The following is a 21,614-nucleotide window of genomic DNA, read 5'->3' on the forward strand; positions in this document are numbered from 1 at the left end:
TCTTTGAATTATAGGCCATGACGCGCTCGCAGTGTACATTGCAATTCATAATGAGTCCTTCTTTAGTTGGCGTGAAAGGTTTAAGTGGCAACCCCCGAGAAAGTTGGCATGGGTGCAAATGTGAAATCAACAAATGATGCTTCTGTTTGTTAGCTCTTTTTCCCCCCGGAACAACGCAGCTGCTCTCCTCTTCTTAAACCAGGTGTCCTTCCTCATTTGTTTCTTTCTCATATTTACCTTCTGTGACCCATGCCTCAGATTTTGAGGTGTGGTCACTCTTGACCATTCTTCAGAGGTTGGGTGGAATACTTTAGATATTTAAGATAAGGCTATTGTACTAATTTTCTTTCTTAGGGCAAGGCTATAATGGAATTGAGGAGGAAGTTAAGGTCTACGTGTCCAGGCGAAGGTGCAGTGCTTGGTACACAGGAAGTCTTCCATTATATGCAATCCAAACTCAGCCAATATGAGTTCGCTCCCCAGTGCATTCGTGATCAAATTGAAATGTTTTGGAGAGGGATCGTTACAGTCGTTACAGAAGTCAGAATGTCAAACCACAAAGTACTGTATATGCTTCTTATTAACTTTTAATACAATCAAGTATATGCTATTGCTTTTAAGATTTTTTTTTTTAATATAAGGGATTTCCATTTGTTTGCAAATTGTATTCATACATGCTCATTGGGTTCTGTGATTTGCATTTAAACAGATATTTTTAATCAGGGTCATTGGTGACACTTATGATGAATGGATGCTGCTGCAAACACTTATACATCATTTGATAGAAAAAAAAATACTGGCACCCATTGCACCTCCTGCTGCTAGCCAACATCATCACAACTTTGCCAATTACCAACACAACATTATTAACATTGTTAACCTTACTGTCTGTTGTTGTTGGCCTTCATTAGCACTGGTATTAATATCATCCACGTTAATGATTCATTAATTTTGTATCTTATAATATATGAGACATTTTCTGCCGCCAGGTCAAGGTTAAGACGTGTGTAGAGAGTATCATCAATCATGGTGATCAGTTTCGGTGACCGTGTGTCCCTCATTCATCACACTGATAGGTTTCGCTGTCCGTGTGGCTGCAAGTCGCCGTCAGGGCCGGAGGCAATTAATAACCCCTTGTGACAGAATTAATGAGTTAACCTGCTCCACTCTCCTGCTGTTCCTGTGACAGATGCTAACATTCAGCAGCTAGTCATCCTCACTAATCCCCACTACCAACCAGTGGCTCAGGTTGGTGGGTGTCATTGTTGTATGTCATCCATCTGTGTCGAAATAGACACATATACTTCCAAGATTTAGTTCAGTTTGCTAAACCCAGACAGGAATTCCTGCCAAAGGATAAACCAAACACTGTTGGAACAAGAATCTCACCTGCTATCCACCTGTAGAAAAATAAGTAGTAGAGTCACAAAGACAAAGAGGGAAATGGCATAAAGTCATTTTGAATAGAGAGTAGTGGCTTCTCAAAGACAGAGGCTCTCCTTGCCCTCGGGTCCTGAAAACTGATCGCTCCTTTTTGTAGGGCGGGGGGCAGCTATGTGTGAAGATGCTTCTGAAGAGTGCTCACTGTCTGTTTTGACGAAAACAGAGAGCAGGTTTTCAACACCCAAAAGAAGATGAATCACAGTCCTGAGAAAAGAATGACAACACTTCAGTTTTAACTTAATTCTCTTTTTATCATAAGAGAGGCGATTGCTGTGCTTTGGCAAGCCAGGTTATACAGTGCTGTGTGCTGGGTGTTATATTCCTGACTTCTATTGTTGTATAGGCTTTCTTTCAAGCTTTCAGTCGCTGGTGTATTGAGTATGTCATTGTGTAGGCAGGTGAAAAGTTTACCTTTACTTTGCATGCAGGTCACTCTTCGTGGGCTTGCATGGGCGAGTGTGTAGGTTGGTGTTTTATTTGGCATGCATCACTGTTCAAAGCCTGCAGTGTAGGCTGGTGCCACCCAGGGAAACTTAGGTGTGTTATAGTTAACTGCTTGCTGTCTATTGTTATCCATGTCTTTTTCGTTGTTTTTCTTGTCCATGCACTACTGTCATAAATGTGTTCCTCTACCCATGCAGTGCAACTAGTTACCAGCAGATGCACCCCCAATCACATGAACACAATTACTCATTAAATACCACAAACTATGGCCTCCTTTCTTTCAAATGTGCTTTATTTTACAAACAACTGGGATGTGGATGTTGTGGGAGGAAGCTTGACAAAAGAGAAAAGATGAGGAGTGAAAAGGCTGCAAGAAGAGAAAGGGGGAAGAATGTGATGTCCCACACTATGTGGGATTCCATCTTTTGCCTTTTCAGAATGGCAAAAGTCACTAGTCTTTTGTCTGCCTTTGATCTCTCAGCTTAGGGATTTGGAACGTGACAAACCATCTCTATCTAAAAAGAATCCTGCAGGGAGAAAGCCTAAAAGAGAGAAAAATACATTGAGAAAGTTAGACAATGACTGAGCAAAAACAATGTGTTTTTTATTTTGAGAGCTACAGGGTAAAATGAAGAACATTGCAAGATGGTTGTTGAGGGTTTGTATTTGTGCTTTGTGTATGGGTTTGCCATGGCTTGGACAGTAATAAATCCATCGGCTCTTAAGGGAGATTCTTCTCTAAGGCCACGGTTTCTCAGACCACCCACTGCTGCGGTTTTCTTTCCTCACATACGCTCCCGCTCCTAATAGGAAGCAAATTCCCCAGATTTACATCAACGTCTCTCTTGCCTCCAATGTTCCTTTCTGCAGGGCACCCACTGCTGTAAACAAACCCACATATGTTGACGTCACATATTTAAACATATTTCAAAATATGCAGGATTTAAAAACCACAGAAAAATGATGCCAAGCCATGACTGATGGCAAACAGATTTGGATGGTAGGCAAAGTATTCTCAGATAGCCAGTGGGGGCTTAAGGATCAGCTTAATAATTGAAGAGCAAAAAACTCATCAACCATGCACAGTTTGAGGTATCCTGCCCTAAAACTGTGTCTCTTTAAGAGGCTCAGACCTGAAGGCTGTGAAGCATGCAGCTCAATTAACTCTCTCTACAGCGTTTAGCTGATTGGAACCATCTCAAAACGGCTGGGTGACCCGTCTCTCAATTCAAGACACTTTTCTGGTCAGCGCACATGTACAAACTCTGAAAGCAGCTATGGCTTTTGTCACCTGAAGCAGTCACAATCCCTGAAACAACCCACAAATCCAAAGTGGCGTTATACCTGATTGTAGTGTTGGAGCTCGGGCGTTAAGATGGATAGATAACACAAAGCACCTCCTCACTAATCTCTCCTCTTTGTTGCAACAGTGAAAAAAAAAACCAGGCTCCACGCACTCCTGCAGGCCACAATCAAAGAGGCCCTTAGCTTAGCGTTAGCAGGGATTTACTCCTGATGAACTGAGTGGGAGTGGGCAAAGAATTGCTCAGCAGGTAGCAGCTAGCCCAGCTCCCCATGCTACGCTAATCCGGCAACTGAAGCGGAGACGCAGCCCAATAGAGACTTTATTACGCCTTCAAGAGAGGGATTTACCCGTATTTTATTGGGTTACTGGATTTCCTCTGCTATTTGTGTCCACTAGGATGTTAGTTGATTGGTGGAATGTGCGTTGAAAGTCTATTGCATGAGGATGGGAACCATTTCCAAGGAAGGGAGTACAAAGTTGAAAAATGACTATTCTCTAGTAGATACGTAGTACTACTGGGGGTCTACTACATGTGTAGCTATTTGATTTCATTGCTCCCTTAAGGAGGTTGTAATTTCAGCGTTTGTTAGTCAGCTGGATTCTGCAAAACTTTGTAGAGGCGCAGAGCATGGGCTAAAGAGAAACTCATTTCAATTTGGTCTAGATCCCGATGTAGATTTAGGGCAGCAGTGGCTCAATCTATAAGTACTTGGCTTTACAACCACAGGATCACGAGTCGAATCTCACCAAGGGTGAAAAGAAATTGCAATTAGGTGTAGGATGCTAGCTGCTAGTCAACAAACCACCCCAAGACAGATGAACACTCACCGAGTAATTTACCAAAATCCAAACCAGTAATCTGCTCTCTCTCTCTACCTTCCGCTGCACATGGCAGCCTCCTGGATCGACAGGTTACTTGGTACAATCGCTGTTGTGACCGTCTGCGCCGCACCTTTCAGAGAATTGCTCCTTTGTCCGCCTACTCTGGTGCAGCACTTGAGGTGAAATATAAGATCAGTGGCCTCCCCCGGCCTTTGTATAAACTAAATGACGAAGGAGAAACCCCTTGAAAGAAGAGCGCCCCCAATCAAAATGTCACTGAAGAGAAAGAGGTGCACTGTTGCCAAAAGGGGGCCTTAGGTGACTACTGTAATAGGGTTGCCAATCGTCCCTTGAAAAACGGAACCGTCCCGTATTTAGAAGTATAAGTCCGCGTCCTGTATTGAGTTGTAAAGGGACGCACTTTGTTCCATAATATCATGAGAGTCAAAAATAGTCTGTAAAATGTCAATGGAATTAATGAACAACAATTCCCTTTATACGACAACCTACGGTAACGGTCCCAGGCCTTCCCCTGCTCTGTGACACAATGAGATGACAGCACATTTGTGCGTATCAGGATACAGAATCCGCTTATCTTATTGGTCGAGGTAATGTTGCTTGCCAAGGCAGAAAGCTCTTTACCCTTGGCAACACAGAGTGAACATTCTGATTGGATGACAATACAACCTTCTAAATTATAAATTAATACAAATATATTATATATGAATTAATTGCAAATATCACTACTTTATCTTGAGGATCAATACTTAAAATTGAGCACTCTGGATCGGAATATCGATATTTTGGAATCGATACGCCAATTAGTTGAAGGCAGTCACGTTGGTGGTCCCGGCCGATGAGATGTCACTTATTTATTTTTCAGGGAGTTGGCAACCCTACTGACTAACCATTTCAGGTGTGTGTGTGTTATCATATACTGTAAAATATCAGGCGCAATGTCATAGCAACTGTTGCTTCACAGATCACCCTGAATCTCTGTGTCAAAAATGTGACCCTCACTTTGTTGATTCTCTCACTTTAACAATAGGTTCTTGTTTACATAGATTTGCATTGCTCGCCTTGCGTGTGAACTGTGTCGACCCTCTCTGGCTTTTTGACAATGTTTGCTCCCCTTTAAGGTAAAATTGCAGCATAACATTGATCACATCTAAACATAAACATTCTTTTCTTTCTCTTTTAGCCTGTAAGATTGGTTACTACCGTGCCCTGGCGACTGATGGTGCCTGCTCCAAATGTCCACTCCACAGCTACTCTGTCAGGGAGGGATCCACATCCTGCACCTGTGACAAAGGATATTTCCGCTCTGAAACGGACCCGGCATCCATGCCCTGCACCCGTAAGTACATGCTATAGGCTGGGCAAAGTTTTGTGTTAAAGCCTGCAATATACCAACATAAGCCATGAAATAAGTGCAGTGGCTAAAAACCTTCACATACAAGTGTTGCTTTTGCACCAGTAATAAATTATTCAATGCAATGTTAACCTGGACTCGACATTCACAGATATTTCTACAAACAGGACGCTTTCGTGGGCTGTTTTCAAAAATATTTAGATTTCAGGTTGTAGTGATCAGTCAAATTACTCGACATCCAAAATGGGTACAAACCGATAGATTCCAGATTCGTATTTCCACAGACAAAATAGGAGATGAGCGTGAGAGAGAAAGGCATATATAGAGGAAAGTAAAGTAAATCCCTTTTTGTCCCTCTCTTGGTCTTCATTTTTCTTAACCCAGCAACATGAGTCAGTTATTCTATTATTCCATGCCAAACTAACAATGATTGGTGTAACACATACCACTGAGAATCATGCATTCTTCTGATACTCCTTTCTTTTGAGAATTCATCCCCCTCTGAGTCATGGTACTTGGAGTTCATATTGGTAGAAATGTGCTCTAAGAAAAAGTATCAACCCACCAAAACAAAAAGGCTCATTCCCTTGCTGCACAGGAAATAACAGCAATTTTACTTCCCTATGACAGATGTTTATGTCTGACTGAGTATGTGTCATAAAGTAATTTCTACCAACCAAAACATCTGTTAAATTGCTTTGCTCATAGCTGGCTCACCATTAGGCCTGAATGACCTGTCAAGTTCCTGTGGATTCATCAGTCAGCTCAACGGTTTATTGGATCAGACAAGAGGCAGATTCCTATACTCTCCAAGCTGAAACAAATCCAAATGGTTAAATGATTCCAATGGACTTTAATAAATATGCAATCAAACACATTTGTGAAATATTTTTACAATGAAGAGGTGGTGCTTGTTTTTAATAGCCTAGTTAATTATTTGAATGACAGAGAACATATGGTTAAGCTCAAAATTATTATTACCTTTGCCAAATTAGCATGTGTCGTTTTAAACGGTTTTAATTCAAATACATAAATACACCAATATATTTGTTAATTTATTACAAATATCAATGTTATTGTGTCCTAATATAGTTCAATAAAATTGTAAGTCCTCCAAAGCCAATTATGTGGCCTCCCTTGCGTGAAGTTGCTGGCTGACATCGTCCCCATTGTCCCGTTAGTCAGTGTGGCATTCAACTGTGGCTGCTGCAAGCAACAGCTGCCATAGCTCATTACTTGGCTGCTTTTATTGGACCCTGCATCGCAATCTTCTGCGTTCCAAACTGCAACCGACCTTTGGCCACCGCTTCGTCAGCCGCTCAACATTTGATCTTTGAACTATCCATCCACCGTTTGTCGTCTGTGCATTTTGTTTTTGCTTCTCAGCCCGATGTGTAATTACAGCTGTCACTCACACTCCCCTCTACATCGCATAATTTGGTGTCTTCCTCTCAACACCCTCTCAAAAACATTAAGTATTTTTTTGTTTCAGGGTCAATCATGGGGTTGGGGGGATCATTGTACTAATGGTCTGTCAACACGAAATTATGACACTAGACTTTGAGAGTTCAAGCTTTTGCTACTGCATTCCTGATGGTTTTTGACATTTTTTGAAGCATTTTAATACTGTGCAAAGGAAACAAGTTCACAGTTTTTTCCGCTGTTAATGACAAGATTGTTTCTTGACATCCATTGGAAATGCAACAAGACAATCATATTTCAGTTTTGCATCTTTTATCTCCAGAAGTGGGAGTAAGTCACATATGTGCAAGTCACAAGTAAGTCTCGAGTCGCAACCATCAATTCTCAAGCAAGTCCTACGTCACTCACTGTGGAAAAAAAATCAAGCAAGTCAGGTTGAGTCGCCACCAAATTTCAAGCAAGTCAAGTCTTAAAAGCTTGCTCAGTAAACCATATGTTGGAGTGATTAAAAAAAACAAAACACTGATCCTACTACAAAAAGTACATTATCTCGAAAAATGTTATGAATATGTACATCTCTAAAAATGAAATGAAAAACAATTAACTTCTAAAATCAATATCTACATTTGAATAATTTCGAAGAATGCGTGTTATTTTATCATGCTAACATTGATATGAGTGGCACACTGTTAATGTGGTGATACATAATGAAATATGCTGAATGAGAGTTTAAATGTGTATAATAATCAGACTTGTCAAGTCAGGAGGTCCAAGCCTAAGTCAAGTCGAGGCACTTAGATACCAACTCCCAATTCCCGTGTTTTTGGCAAGCAAGTCGCAAGTCCTAAAAATAACAACTCGAGTCTGACTCGAGGCAAGTCATGTGACGTGAGTCCCCCATCTCTGTTCATCTCTCCAAAAACAAGATCAGGTTACTTTCGCAAATTCTTATAGTAGGTAGCGGACATCTCTCAAGTGAATTTTGCAGCCTAGCCAGGACTGAACCGCATAATTTTCCAGGGAGAGTAGCCAGTGGGAGCAATGCTTATATATCCAGTACACACTTACATAAAACTACACATACACTCAACACAGAGCAGTAATGAAGGCCGTGGACAGACACCCATGGGAGTCGGTTGCTCTGCTGCCTGCTGGTTACAAGGAGGGGGTGTTCTACAATTTGGGGTTTCTTTTGGCCCTTGATGTGTTTCTCAGATTTTTCCCAGTTTTCTTAGTGGTGGTTTGGCTTAGAGGAATGAAGATGGAATGGGGAAGCCCCAAGGGGGGCATTGAATATATCCCAGATGGATTGCAGTAGTGGAGTTTGATACTCGGGCCAATTTTGCCTGCCCTCTACCTTAGACCTGCACAACACTCAGCTAACAAATACTGATAGGAAGAGACAGGAGGAAAAAAAGTAGACAACAAAGAGAGGTGGGGGCATGTGAAGGGAGACGTTTAAGAGTAAAAATGAGAAAGACAGATGAAGCATGGGCTGACAAGAAAGAAAGAACTAATGCTTGGTGCAAATTGCCTGCCCATAAATGAATGAAAAGGTGGGGAGGGGAAGCTTTATCTTAAACTTTATTTTGGACAAACTTTTGGATGTGTGACTATGTATGTGAAGGCCTTATTGAGTGGATGTTCATCCACAAAGCCATTTCCCTCTCCACATACTCTCTTGGGATTAATTACAAAGTGTCACTCACAGCCAACAGCTCTCCCACTCTCCCATGATCCCATTGGTGTGTTCTGGGAGAGCGACAGGTGTAGCTAACATCGGTTGAAATAGCATTGAGAAGCACTGACGTGTGAAGAAAGAAACCCTACACATCTGTCCAATTGAAAAGTTAGACAGTTGAAATGCTCGATTTAGACTACAGTGGTATTAAACCCAAATAATATTCTTTGGCATAGCACTTAAACACTGATGGATCACACCACACTGTTAAATATAGAATTGTACAGGGAGTTTAGTTGAGACTAACAAGCTGACAAGTTGGGTGTAGGCGCCTTCATTTAGAAACCCCATCAATAACTCCTACAAAGGAAAAGTGGGCAAGGAAGGAAAAATATGAGGGGTGTGTGGTTGGGGTGCGAGGGGTGTGGGGGGGGGTTCACTGTGCTTTATCATATTATTTTCAATGATATTTGTTAATATTTCTGTTGTTTTTGCCGAAAGGCTGACCATAAAACTATATACACAGTAATTTTAGTGGTATTTTAACTCATGCCATTCATTTGTACCCCTTTCCTCCAGGCATGGTCTGATCATACTAATCAATTTCCAAACTGATTAGTGCTTTTCAAAGTTTCAAGTGCAAACACATGCCCATACGGTCCACAGAATTTTCCAAATGCATTATGGGTAAACCTGCTTTTAGAAGTCTCCTCAATTCAGCAAGAATTGTCCATACATACATCCCCTCTCGGTGTCTTAGTGACATCTTTCAGTGTCATTGTGCTAGTCTAAAAATAACACTGATAATTAATTTCCTTTGCAAGTGATTAGTCTGCCAACTGACTAGATTTCATATTTCAGCGTGCATCGATCCCCCCAGCGCACTCGCCAGCGCTTCATTAGTCAGAGGGAGATGGAGAGAGGGCAGGGAGAGTTAAGTCAATTACTGAATCTTATGTTTGAAAGCAACACGCAAAAAACACATTCATTAAAGTGGAGCTGACATGTAAATTGAAATTGATGATGAGGGAAGACTGTCACATCTGCATTGCCGCTTGCATATAAAAGCACGGTTTGTAGACTCAAGATCAAAGCAGTTGTGCTTGAGAACGAGGTCCAACACAAACATGGTCTGCAGTTATTGTTGGCAGCCATAAAGACAGTCTGTTTGATACAGACTGGCATTTTGCTGTCTGCTGCTGATTCGACACTTGAAAAAAATGTTTCGGTTGATTGGATTTCAGTTAAGATGCATGGGCGAAATTGGAACCTCCCATGTTTTGATGGACAGGGCTTTAAAAAGGAATTCAAGGAGTTTCAGCTTTTGATTTGAAGGTCAAGCCAATTTAGTGTCTCACTCCACTCACAATATTAAGTACACCTGCATTTCATGTAACACAGGAATGTCAAACAGTCTGTGCTTTTTACAGTGTTAAAGTTTGCAATTTGAACTGAAAGTGAGTCAATATTTTTAGTTATGGAAAGTACCTGAAACACGTCTTGGTATGACACCATAGAACCTCAATAAAAAAACTTCTCTCTCACAGAGTCAGTCAAATAATAGTGCATTTGTAGAAGACAAATATATATATATATTATATATGGCTGTTCAGATTGTGTAGCTGTACATAATGTAAATGTACCCGAATCACAAATAGGCACGCTGATTTATTATGGAATAGCTTTTCACCAGCTGTTAGCAATGAGCAATTTGTTGTAAATATATATGTCATAATGTCTTCTCCACTTCAACAGTGACCACAGGAACACTTTGCTGTAACTCAGTACCTGCTTAGCATTTAGCCCACCACTGTTTGTTCTAACCACCAACTTTTTTTATTATACTGTGTAGGGCCTCCAACAGCGCCTCTCCACCTCATCTCCAATGTGAACGAGACTTCTGTCAACCTTGAGTGGAGCGCGCCAAGGAGCTCAGGAGGACGGCAGGATCTCACCTACAATGTAGTGTGTAAACGATGTGGGCCAGATGGGCGACGCTGTCAACCTTGTGGCAATGCCATCCACTTTAGCCCCCAGCAGCTGAGTCTGAAGGCAACCAGAGTGTCCATCAACGAGCTGCAGGCCCACACTAACTACACTTTTGAGGTGTGGGCGGTAAATGGCGTCTCGCCACAGAGCCCCGGGCCAGAGCAGGCAGTGTCTGTGACCGTCACCACCAACCAGGCCGGTAAGTTAACCAGACATGGATTGATTGAGTTTGTGGAAGGAGATTGTCATTAAAGAGCCTGAGAGAAGTGTTCCAACTAGTATTTATGTAGTAAGATGATGCTTCAGCCTGCTGCTTTTGAACAATGGATCTATAATTGGTTGATTCAATTGAAAGTTAACATAGCAGTCAGTATAGTACAGATTAAATCCTCAATAATGAATTACGATGTCATCCACAATGGACAGTCACACCACTGAGACATCTGTAAAGAGCTGTATCTGCAAAATTGAAATGCACCAATCACGAGAAAACGCATTTGTTTCCACAACATATGAGAAACTGTGTCTGCCGAAGAGCCTAGTAAGCAGTGCATTGATTTGTGTGCACCTGAAGGAGATTGGTAAATTTGTACCATGCACCATATGTGCTCATTCACCCTTTTTGAGGGTTATAATCTGCATGACACACCATGATTATTAAATATGGAATAATTTCTGTGACAGTTTGATGATGTGTAGGATGATGGATTCCTTTCGGTGTGAAATTATTTTCAGCAATATTCAACTTGACTTTTGCATAATTATGCATGTTAAACCTGAGATAGTGCAACTGGCAAGGTACTATATTTAGAGCTGGAGCTCATGGATTCGATGAATTGTCTGTTGATTCACTAAAGGCGTCCTTATAGATGCTGCTAGAAATTGATGGTGTAATAAAAGGACAATCTGTCCATCAATGCAACATCTTGTCTTGAGCTCAAAAGCAGCCCTGTAAACTCAGGGATGCATTCAGAGCCACCTTTGGTTTCGTCATTTTTCCATTTTGTAACTGCTTGTTGTGCAAATGGACTTTACGACCCTCGTCCTTTCTTGTCATCCCTCCCTGCTCTCCACCACTTAAAGCCGATCATTACTTTGGTCTCCTTTACTGTTCTGCTCTTGGGTGGCAAGCTAAGTGGCCCTTTTGTGTCACTTTTTATCAGTAATTTCCAACCCTGGGAAAAGTGAATGTCTTGGATGCAGTTTGGACTAGCAATTTGAGGACACAGTGGCTTGATTTATCAGATGAGGTCAGGAAAATAGAGATGAATGACTGTGTTGCCTGTGGGAGAGCTGAGAGTTCTGCCAGACAGCCTTGTGTTGGAGCTGTAATGGAGTGCACCTCTGAGTCAAGGCCGAGGTTTTGCAATAGTGTGACAGGGTGGTCGCGCTGGCGCACAATTGCGCAAAACATCCCAAAAAGCGCACTCTCTCACACATGGACTGAAGTAGGGGTGGGCGATATGGCTATATGGCTAAAATATCATATCATGATAGTTTGAAAATAAAATCGCGATCACAATTTTATCATGATTCTTTATTTTCATCATTTTTTAAGACTAATTTGCATATTTCTGACCATCTCCCTCCTGTTAAACATATAAAACATAATTCAAATGCATATAAAACTCAAAAAGAAAAAAAAACTAAGCCAGCTAAGCTTTCTGAACAGGTTTTAATTTGAATAGTGACAATTTTTATTAATGTGCAGTGAATGTAAACATAAGAGGTAACATAACGTAAACATAAAAACACAGCTCGTAATGCGGGTCTAGTACTTTGAAGAGTCTTTTAAAGCCTCTGTTTTCCACTGTTTTAATGGGAATCATGTCTTCAGAAAGGTAATAAGTCACTGCCTCAGTTACCTCTACGCTTGTTTTTTCATATGGAGTGCCTTTGTTAAATGATGTGTTACCGTGGATTGCGTTAGCTTGGAGCTAGCGGCTGCCGCTGGCTACCAATGGTCTGATCTCCGTTTTGTTTTGGCTGTTGGCGTTGACGTCCAAACCGAGTCTCTGCAAACTTAGCAAATAACTGGTTTGCGCTTTCTCCTCCGAGGAAAAGCCAAACGAAATCGACACTGTGGATGTGGATTTTCTTTTCGGGACCAACTCCGCTTCGTGGTGACTTCCCGCTATACAAACAAACAGGGAGGCGGGGAGTGTCACGTACGGTGCATTGTGCATGCTCTGATTGGTTGGTCGGGTATACGCGTCAGTGGCTAAACTGTTTAGAATGTGCCATGTGGACGATCAAACGATCTTTCGGCTTTATGAGATCGTGAACATGTTAAACCGCTTAACAATCTAATATCGTTATATCGCCCACCCCTAGACTGAAGCATGCAAACCTTTGTGATTTAAGTAGACTAATCTGTATCCTCTAGGTTTTATGATATGGACGTTGCCTTAGGCTTGTCACTGGTGCATGTTTCACAACTGTTCCGTAGGATTAGTCAAAAGGCACTTGGAACTTGAAGTCTGTGTATGTCTATACGGATGTGAAAAGCGAGCTATAGAGACTGTTTATACATTAAGCGACCATCAGCATTTGCCCCTCAAACAATGTTGCCTATGTGTCCATGTCTCTTTTAGTATGTGTGTGTGCCTTTGCCCGTGCCTGTGTGTGTGTGTGTGTGTTAAAGAGGATATCTTCAGATGATTGGATTTCTTTCTGCTAATGCTCACTAGAGGCTTTGGAATCTCTGGTTTCAGCCTCTGGTAATACAGCTCGTCAACTGCGGCTGTCCCTTTCCCCGTGCTGCCTCCCTTCATCCAGACACGGTGGATTACTCATTTATTATGATAGATTTATTAGGATTTATAACTGCTGTGGAAAAGACGGCCCAACCTCCGCTGCCTCCCCATTAAAGTTTGAATTTCAGTCGCAAAGGAAGAGGTGAGGGGGGCAGCTTGGAACGAAGGAACGCTCACTGATTTCTTACTATGGGGAAAAGGAATGGAGGTTTTCAGAGAACGACGCCAAGGGAAAATTAACACATTAGCACTGTTGATTGCATGTGCATGAATCTGTAACTAGACGTGTGGATGACGGAGTCAGATTCTTTACCTTGACGAGAACAAATCCACTGGCATAAATCAGTGGGAGTGTAACCCCATCACCCAAAAGCATAAGGAGGGAAAGTGTGCAGGAGGGGTTTGGTTGTTGGGGGGGGGGGGCGGCAAGCTTTGAACTGACCCCTAGCTGTAAAAGGAAGTGTTTTCCCTCTTTATGGGATCAAACACTTTGTGTGTGAGTGTGCGTATTGTGACAAAGACAGAAAAATAATCTAAAATGGAGGTGTTTATGTCTGGATAATAAATTCTTGGCAACCTTAGGTGACACAATGTGAATTAGAGCTTGAGAAGGTGTGGGCGTGGGGGGGCTTGTCTGTCAGAAAACATGTGTGTGAGTTTCCATCTCGCTGGCAAAACGGACATGTGCAAATGTGTTTGGGGAGATGGAAGCACCCGTTACATGGGGTGGGAAAGGATCATGTAAGCAGAAGCCATTTTCTTGACACTGTGAAATACAGCTGCCTCCCCATCTTTTTTCCCTTGGTGACAGCAAAACTGAGGGACTCCAATCTGGCAGTCGAGATTCAATCTGGCAACCACATGTGCTCTCTAGCATACTGTATCTCTCCCTCTCTCTCTCTCTCTCTCTCTCTCTCTCTCTCTCTCTCTCTCTTTCGGTCTCTTTCTTTTTCTTAATGTCAAATGGTTATCAACCACATATTTGTTCAACCACATACAGCATGTTCCACGCTGTCCAAACAGTGAAAGATGAACACGGTAGCAAGGTAACACCATCAATAAACTGTGTTTTATGTGGAGATAATTCACGTCAAATTCAAACCAATGAGAAAGTCACATGTAAAGTATCATTATAGATGTCAGGTCATCTCATCATGGCCTTCCTTACTTGTTGCCTTAAGTGAAGCTGCTCTGTTGAGGAGAGGCTTGTTTGGGTTACGTGGTTGAGAAATATTTTAAATGTATCCATATATCGGGTTTAGTTTTATGCGTTCTTTTGATTTTTTCTTCAATACACCATCAAACACAGCCTTTATGGATCACTTCATTCCTGTCAGGGCTGTTTGTAACCTGCGGTCTCATGTAAGGAATTCTCAGGAGGGACCACTCAAAAGTCCACTCATCTTCATCCTCACATTAGTTGAAGGAGAAATAAAAATGCAACAAGAGAAGCAGAACACAATTAAATCGCAATATCTGTCATCTTTGGAGAAAAGATAGATGTGTGGATTACTTGAGTGGAATGAAGGTCAGTGAACCCTCTGGGTTTTTTGTCTTTTGTAGCTGGAGTGTCCTCTCTCAATCCCAAAGGGGGCTTCAAATTGGCTCTCCCTGGCTGGGTAAGATTGATCGAGCGATACAAATGGCCGGCGTCTAATTGTTTAACAGAGATGCAACACATTAGGCAGACACAACCTTGGGTTAATCCATTTACCAAGAGATCTCTGCAATCCCAAACCTCTTCATCTCCATCTCAGCTCCCACAAGTCTGACTGAAAATGCCCCCTCCTGTTTTTGCATCGCAGGCCTGAAATTCAATCCATGGCTGGTGCTTAAATTCCAGGCCTGTTTGAACTCAATCCGCAGCTAAAAGCAGGGTTTTGTTCGTGTAAGCTTAAATACTCAATTCCTCGGAGCCCCGGGGCAAAATGATGAGAATGTATATAATGTCATAGATAATCCAATCGTGATCGGTGGATGACGAACCCCTCATTAATCACTCCGCTATAATGTGTTAAAAGACAGACTGTCTGAAATTAGGAAGGCTTCAGTATCGCTGAGGAGGACAGGTCCCAAAAAGTATTCTAAACCTTTAAAGTCAAAATGTTTCCTTTGCAAAGAAGAGGATAGTATAGTTGGTTGGTCAGAAGTGTCAAAATCTGTTTAAGATCCCAATGGATTATTTTTAGTTCCCTTCTAGTTTCTATTCTATTTTTCAATATTATTTTTTGCATGCCAATGAGAAAGATCTGTAGTGCACAGTTTCTTCTCTACTCATGTTTTTACCATTGTAAGAGTTGTGTTTCTGTACGTACAGTGAATATGAAAAGTCTACACACCCCTGTCCATGCCAAGTTTTTGTAACATTAAAAAATAGAGATAAGTTATAAATCATTTAAAAAATAACCATTAAAGTGACATATAACTTGTTCAGCTCAAGAGAGGGGATAACACATTTTTTTTATTGATTATTTTCACTTATCGTCTCAAAAATGTATTTTTGTTTTCGACTGAGCTGTGAAGGCTATTGGTCAAATTAACAAACAACAACAATAAAAAAAACAATTTTAAATAGTATATCTTGGTCTATTTTTTTTACATTACAAAAACACCTGGCATTTGAACGGGGATGTGCAGACTTTTTATTTCCAGTGTATGACCCCGTTTTAATGTTGGCACTTTCCCTGAGGATAGATGTTTGATTTGAGCATCGGTGACATAGTGAAGAGTGAGCCATTATCTACGCTTTAACCTTCACGTGTTAAAGGCGCGCAAATGCAGATAGCTGTGTTGCTTGAATTATGGCCTTATTATCAGCTGCTGCAGAAATGGCTCAGGATAAGATCACTCCGTGGTGCTTTAATGAAAACCAATTGATTTGCTCTCTTGAAGACAAAAAAGGCAAAAGCCTCGGGCCAATTTTTTGTGCTTTTCCGGGTCGTGCTTTGTAGCATCGCAGCGTTTCCCAAGGTGACCTGCAGATACGCAGAAAATCAAGGTTGTTATTACTTTGCCACCTCGTAGAGTTGAGTGTCAGCTAAGGGAACATTGGATCAGTTGTATGCATTTCAACCACCAGCACTGCAATATATTATATTTTTTAATCCAGTTATGTGGTTTTATAGCATCACCTTTTCAATAAAAACCAAAACCAAACACAAGTGAATGTCTTGTGGTGTCATGGATAAAAGAGCAGAAGATTTAAGAGGGCAGCAGAAACAGACTTATTGTCTCCAAGGCTGCAGCATGAAAGACAAGTTGAAAACAGCGGGCTTAAATTGCTTTTTCTCTTGTATAGCTCCCTCCCCGGTAACATCTGTCCAAGCCAAAAACATCACAAGACACACCATCTCGCTAGTGTGGCAACCTCCAGAACGAGCCAATGGGGTGATCCTTGAGTACGAGGTCAAGTACTACGAAAAGGTAAGTGGTTGAAACATTGGCAAATTGCCCGCTATTGTTTTCTGGTTGTTTCTCTTGTCTTATTACACTTTTCCTGCAGGACCAAAATGAAAAAAGCTACAGGATCATAAAAACCTCATCCAGGAACGCAGACATCAAGGGTCTCACTCCCCTCACTTCTTATGTGTTCCATGTGCGTGCACGCACAGCGGCCGGCTATGGTGAATGCAGCGGCCCCTTTGAGTTTATGACAAACTCTGGTGAGTTGAGCCACATATTATGTGCTTTTTTTCCCAAGTCATTTTTTTCATGGCTTAACCCATTTTTGCAAAATCCTGCAATGATAGCATCTCTTACGAGTGACTTTTTCAGAGGGCCATTTATCAAAATAGCTGTTGTGTGTAAAAGATAAATGATATCAGTACTGCAGCACCTGACTTGAGGACTTCCCTTGAGGAGTTGCCATTATTCACGGTGCAAACAGTCTCAGTGGGTATACCAGTAGAAGTAGAGGGTCAACCTTGATGTATTTTTGAAGAATTTATATCATTTTGACTAAAATGCCGTTGGTCACCGTGCTTTGATTTTCCTCAGCATGCTTAAATGTGATACGATAAGATGAACGATAGCAAATATTGCTCTTTTGGGGGGTGAAATGAGTCTCAATAACATGTAATGTGTCTGTTCTAGAGCTAACGGTGCAAGAATAACGGAAAAAACTCAAAGCCATATTATGGCTTGCATGGTTAGAGAACTGATCTAGGGACCAGGTGTCTCCTTTGTGATGCAGATGCAAACAGCGGCGCATGATAATGACACGGTCAAGCACACAACCTAATGGGCTGTCATTGTCTTTCACTGAGGGTCAACAGCAGTAGACTTTATGGTGGGATCGTAAAACAAAGCGATGTGTGTGCACGTGTGTGTGGGGGGCATGCATGCGTTTTCAGAGAGTTTGGGAGATATTGAGAGGGTGCCTGAGGGGTCAATGACTGACACGTAATTTTGCTGTTTTTTTACTCATTATTTCACTCTTCCCTCTCTCAGTTCCAGCTCCTATAATCGGTGATGGAACAAACTCTACAGTGTTACTGGTGTCCGTGGTCGGCAGCGTGGTGCTCCTCCTCCTCCTCATCAGCGCTTTTGTCATCAGCCGAAGGTGGGCTCCATCCCTCTGGCTCTTTTGTTCTCTGTCAGTCCGTGTCTCCTCTGTGATGAGCGATGTCTCGCTTAGCACCAGGAAAAGTAGCTGTCAGAAAGCCGAGTAGGAAAGCTATTGCGCCATACTCGCACGTGATGAGTGATGACTCCCCACATCGGAGACATGATTGACAGCTACGACAGCTGAAGAGATGCAATCAGTGACCCCTCGATCCCCGTCCTTTGCATCCATCCTCACTTCTTATCCCCTTTCCTCTGCGTATCCCGTACCGGCTACAACCTGGGCCGCTGGTTATTGTCTCCTGCTGTGCCTTGCTTACTGGCGTGAAGAAAATGAGAGAAAGGGAAACAGTTTAAGAAAAAGCGGAAGGAGGATAGCAGTGGACAATGAGATAAGATAACCAAGAAATGAAAAGTAGCAGGCAAAATTGAGACAGAGTCAAACAGAGAGGCACCAGGTGGATTTACGGTGACCCAATCTCAGGGTGTTAACCAGCAAGCAGGACAAAGCTCCGTCACACAGATGGGATTACATGCAGATGGGGCTGCCTCAACCACAGCGTGTGTGGGTGTGTGTGTGTGTGTGTGTGGGTGTGTGTGTGTGTGTGTGCAATCAATAGGTTTTCAATTCATTATAATTTGTGTGCATTTGACTTTCACTTGTTGATTGGTGTGTGAGCATTTTTATATCAAACCAACTCTTCATTTCCAAATGTGTATCTGTGTTTTGGGTAATAAATGTATTTTATTGTGTGCATTTGTGTGTTCTGGATTTCCATGTGATTGCCTCGCTTTACAAGCAAGCAGGTGGCTGTCTTTGGCTTCTTTATACTGTATCCATGTGTTGACCATTGTCATTGTGTTGCTGCAGCCATGCGGTGATTGTGGGGAGGGACCGTAATCACGTAGTTGTTAACCCTCATTCCGCAACTGCAGAGGAGGACAATGTCTAACACATGTGGTCACACATATCAGATAAAATAATCCTGATGGATTTTAACGTATTGTTCCTATAAAATTGATTTACATCTTGTATTCCCTCATCAGTCTTCCCTCTTTAAGTTCCTGTTTTGTTCCTCAGAGGGAGAAAATATTGTAAATGACAAAACTGTAATTAAAAAAAAAAAATTAATCAAGGAAACCCCAATTTAAGGGACATAACAAATATTCAATTTTGCCGTTCGGAGAAAAACAAAAATCTCTATTTTTTTTTAATGTGACACATGTAACTGTATTTAAATGTAATTGTCCTGGTGTTTTATCCCTCCCCAGAAGGAGTAAGTACAGCAAGGCCAAGCAGGAGTCAGATGAAGAGAAGCATTTACATCAAGGTAAATTAAAGCGAACACAGCACCTACAAATTCTGTAATTCTAAAAAACATTAGTGCTTTTCCGTATGTGTTGACATGCATGCACTATAAACCACAACTGGAGCCCATAAATGAGAAGTGCAAACAATTTGCAAGCTAATATATTGGCACCCTATCTTACTCTAAAAAGCTCATCATCAAGCCATTAACATTGGTAGTGGTATCCCACAAACATTTTAAGTTAATGACCTCCATCTTCATCAGAGTCAGCCATAGTGACATGAAAAGCATTAGTGTAAATCAAGGTATGGGGGCTAGAAAGGATCATGGATAAGTGTGGTATATCCTGCAGCATAATAAAAATAAAGAAGAGATTAAGAGTTCTCTCCGCACTGAATTTTTCATTTTCTTTCTTCAGGAGTGAGAACATATGTTGACCCCTTTACCTATGAGGACCCAAACCAAGCTGTGCGTGAGTTTGCCAAAGAGATTGATGCATCCTGTATCAAGATTGAGAAAGTTATTGGTGTCGGTAAGTAGAAAATATTTTAAAACCATAGACCCTTCCTGTGTGACGTCACATTTATACGCTGTGTGCTGAGGCGTCCACAATAGGGGGCAATCGGTGGAGCGGTCTAGGGCACACGGTCGAGTGAGTGAGATTACAGAGGCAAATTGTCCGTTTTGTGTTGACAACAATGGTGACCACTTGTGCATTTTTACGGTTGCTGTAATCGCTCATCTAAATCATTCTTTCTGATGCACTGATTTGTTAGAGGGGGTGGGGGGGGACTAACCAGTTGTGTGAAAGAAAACAAGCACTATAGCTATCAAATCCTGGACTTCACCACTTTACACCATCAAAACACAAGAATAGGCTCTGATCACTTTACATCATGTGCTTTTTTCATTTTCATGTGCCTTGGGTCATAAGATTAAACTTTGATTGTAAATACGAGGCAGATGTGATGCGTACCAGTTTGCATACCAATGCAAGTTTTAGTTCGTATTGTCATTAAACATAAATCTGTTTATTATGTAGGAATACAAATTTTATACTTTGAAGGAATATCATAGAGCATTTTTCATGGGTCTTGTGCACATTTTCACACAATAATCACAACACTTTTAATTCAGACTTGATGTCTGCTGAGCGATGTGTTGCAAACAAGTGCATCTCTTCGTTAGCGGCTAGCAAGCTAAGCTAGCTTGAACGGCGTCTTTGATGTACAGCAAGAGGAGTTTATCAATGATTTAATCACGATGACACCATTAAAGTACTGATCGACGTACTGTGTCAACCAAAAGCGACATACCTTTTCTGTCATGAGACAAAAATCGTTGTTGAATACAGCAAAAATGCTTCACTGATCCAGACACAAAGTAACAGCTTCAAAGTCCTCCCAAGTGTAGGCACTCTACTTTACTATCAAGCAATTCACAATGTTCACAATTCACTTCGTGAGCAAACTGGTTTCATTTGACCAGTCTGATTTTGAAAGTTTATCCGAGGAGTCTGTGGTATCCTGTCGTCTTTCCCTTCAAGCAACTTCAGTTTTCCTCCACATCGACTTGGAATGACTGGTTCCAGTATGTCAATGTAATGGACAGGTGTCCTAATTAAGACCTTTTTCACCAGTAGACCAATGACCGATAACGCTAACAAAGGATAAGGCTTCTCTTCTTGTTTTCCTTCCACGTGCAGTCCGTCGAATATCGTGCCGGAAACTAAGTATTGTAGGTAAAATGACATCAGCGAGAAGGGTCTATTTTTCTTTCATCAGTTATATTTTTCTTCCTGAGATGTTGCTGATATTTATTTTCATGCAAATACTGCCTCCTTCAAGAGCAAAGCTCTTCTTTTCCCTGACAATAACATTTTGTCTGTCTTTGAGGATGACAGTAGAAGCTAAATATGCTGTACTAATTCTGTAGCTGAAGAAAAGTCATCCAATGACAAAACAATAAAGAGAAGAATCAATATCCATTTCTTGTTTCTCTCTCACCACACAGCTGGCTGTGGGGAGGGAGCAATATGGGATTAGAGACCCTGATCAATGTTTAAAGAGGACCCCTTCTAACATACACATAAAAAAAAAGACTGGCGCCAGGGGGATGCACTTTAAATTGTACTAATTTTGTTTCAGGGGAGTTTGGTGAGGTCTGCAGTGGTCGTTTGAAAATGCCTGGCAAGAGAGAGATCTGTGTGGCCATAAAGACGCTGAAGGCCGGATACACCGACCAGCAGAGGAGGGACTTCTTGGCCGAGGCCAGCATTATGGGCCAATTTGACCATCCCAACATCATCCACCTGGAGGGTGTAGTCACCAAATGTATGTTTTTTTCTTTACTACTGCTGTTAGAAATCAGATTTCATTCATAAGTATCCTTGACTTACAGTATATGCAGATTCACAATTATTCACAACTCCCCAAACACACAAATGTGCGCACAAACACATGGTTAATATGTCCAATAGACAATATATTTAATGCACTAAAAAGGT

General features: G+C 41.6%; 1 protein-coding gene across 1 annotated transcript in view; it reads left to right on the top strand.

Moving 5' to 3' along the window:
• LOC147144752 (ephrin type-A receptor 4-like) overlaps nucleotides 1-21,614 on the top strand; it is a 48,452-nt gene that overhangs the window by 16,442 nt on the left and 10,396 nt on the right. Inside the window, exons 4-11 of the mRNA XM_086035346.1 lie at nucleotides 5,217-5,372; nucleotides 10,343-10,678; nucleotides 16,534-16,658; nucleotides 16,738-16,897; nucleotides 17,685-17,796; nucleotides 19,071-19,129; nucleotides 19,527-19,640; nucleotides 21,256-21,441. Coding sequence (XP_085891472.1) covers nucleotides 5,217-5,372; nucleotides 10,343-10,678; nucleotides 16,534-16,658; nucleotides 16,738-16,897; nucleotides 17,685-17,796; nucleotides 19,071-19,129; nucleotides 19,527-19,640; nucleotides 21,256-21,441 — 1,248 coding nt within the window. The remainder of the gene's footprint in view (nucleotides 1-5,216; nucleotides 5,373-10,342; nucleotides 10,679-16,533; nucleotides 16,659-16,737; nucleotides 16,898-17,684; nucleotides 17,797-19,070; nucleotides 19,130-19,526; nucleotides 19,641-21,255; nucleotides 21,442-21,614) is intronic.

The sequence above is a fragment of the Filicampus tigris genome, chromosome 7 (genome assembly GCF_054856515.1).
Source record: "Filicampus tigris isolate MCC_2025a chromosome 7, RoL_Ftig_1.0, whole genome shotgun sequence".
Taxonomy (NCBI): Eukaryota; Metazoa; Chordata; class Actinopteri; order Syngnathiformes; family Syngnathidae; genus Filicampus; species Filicampus tigris.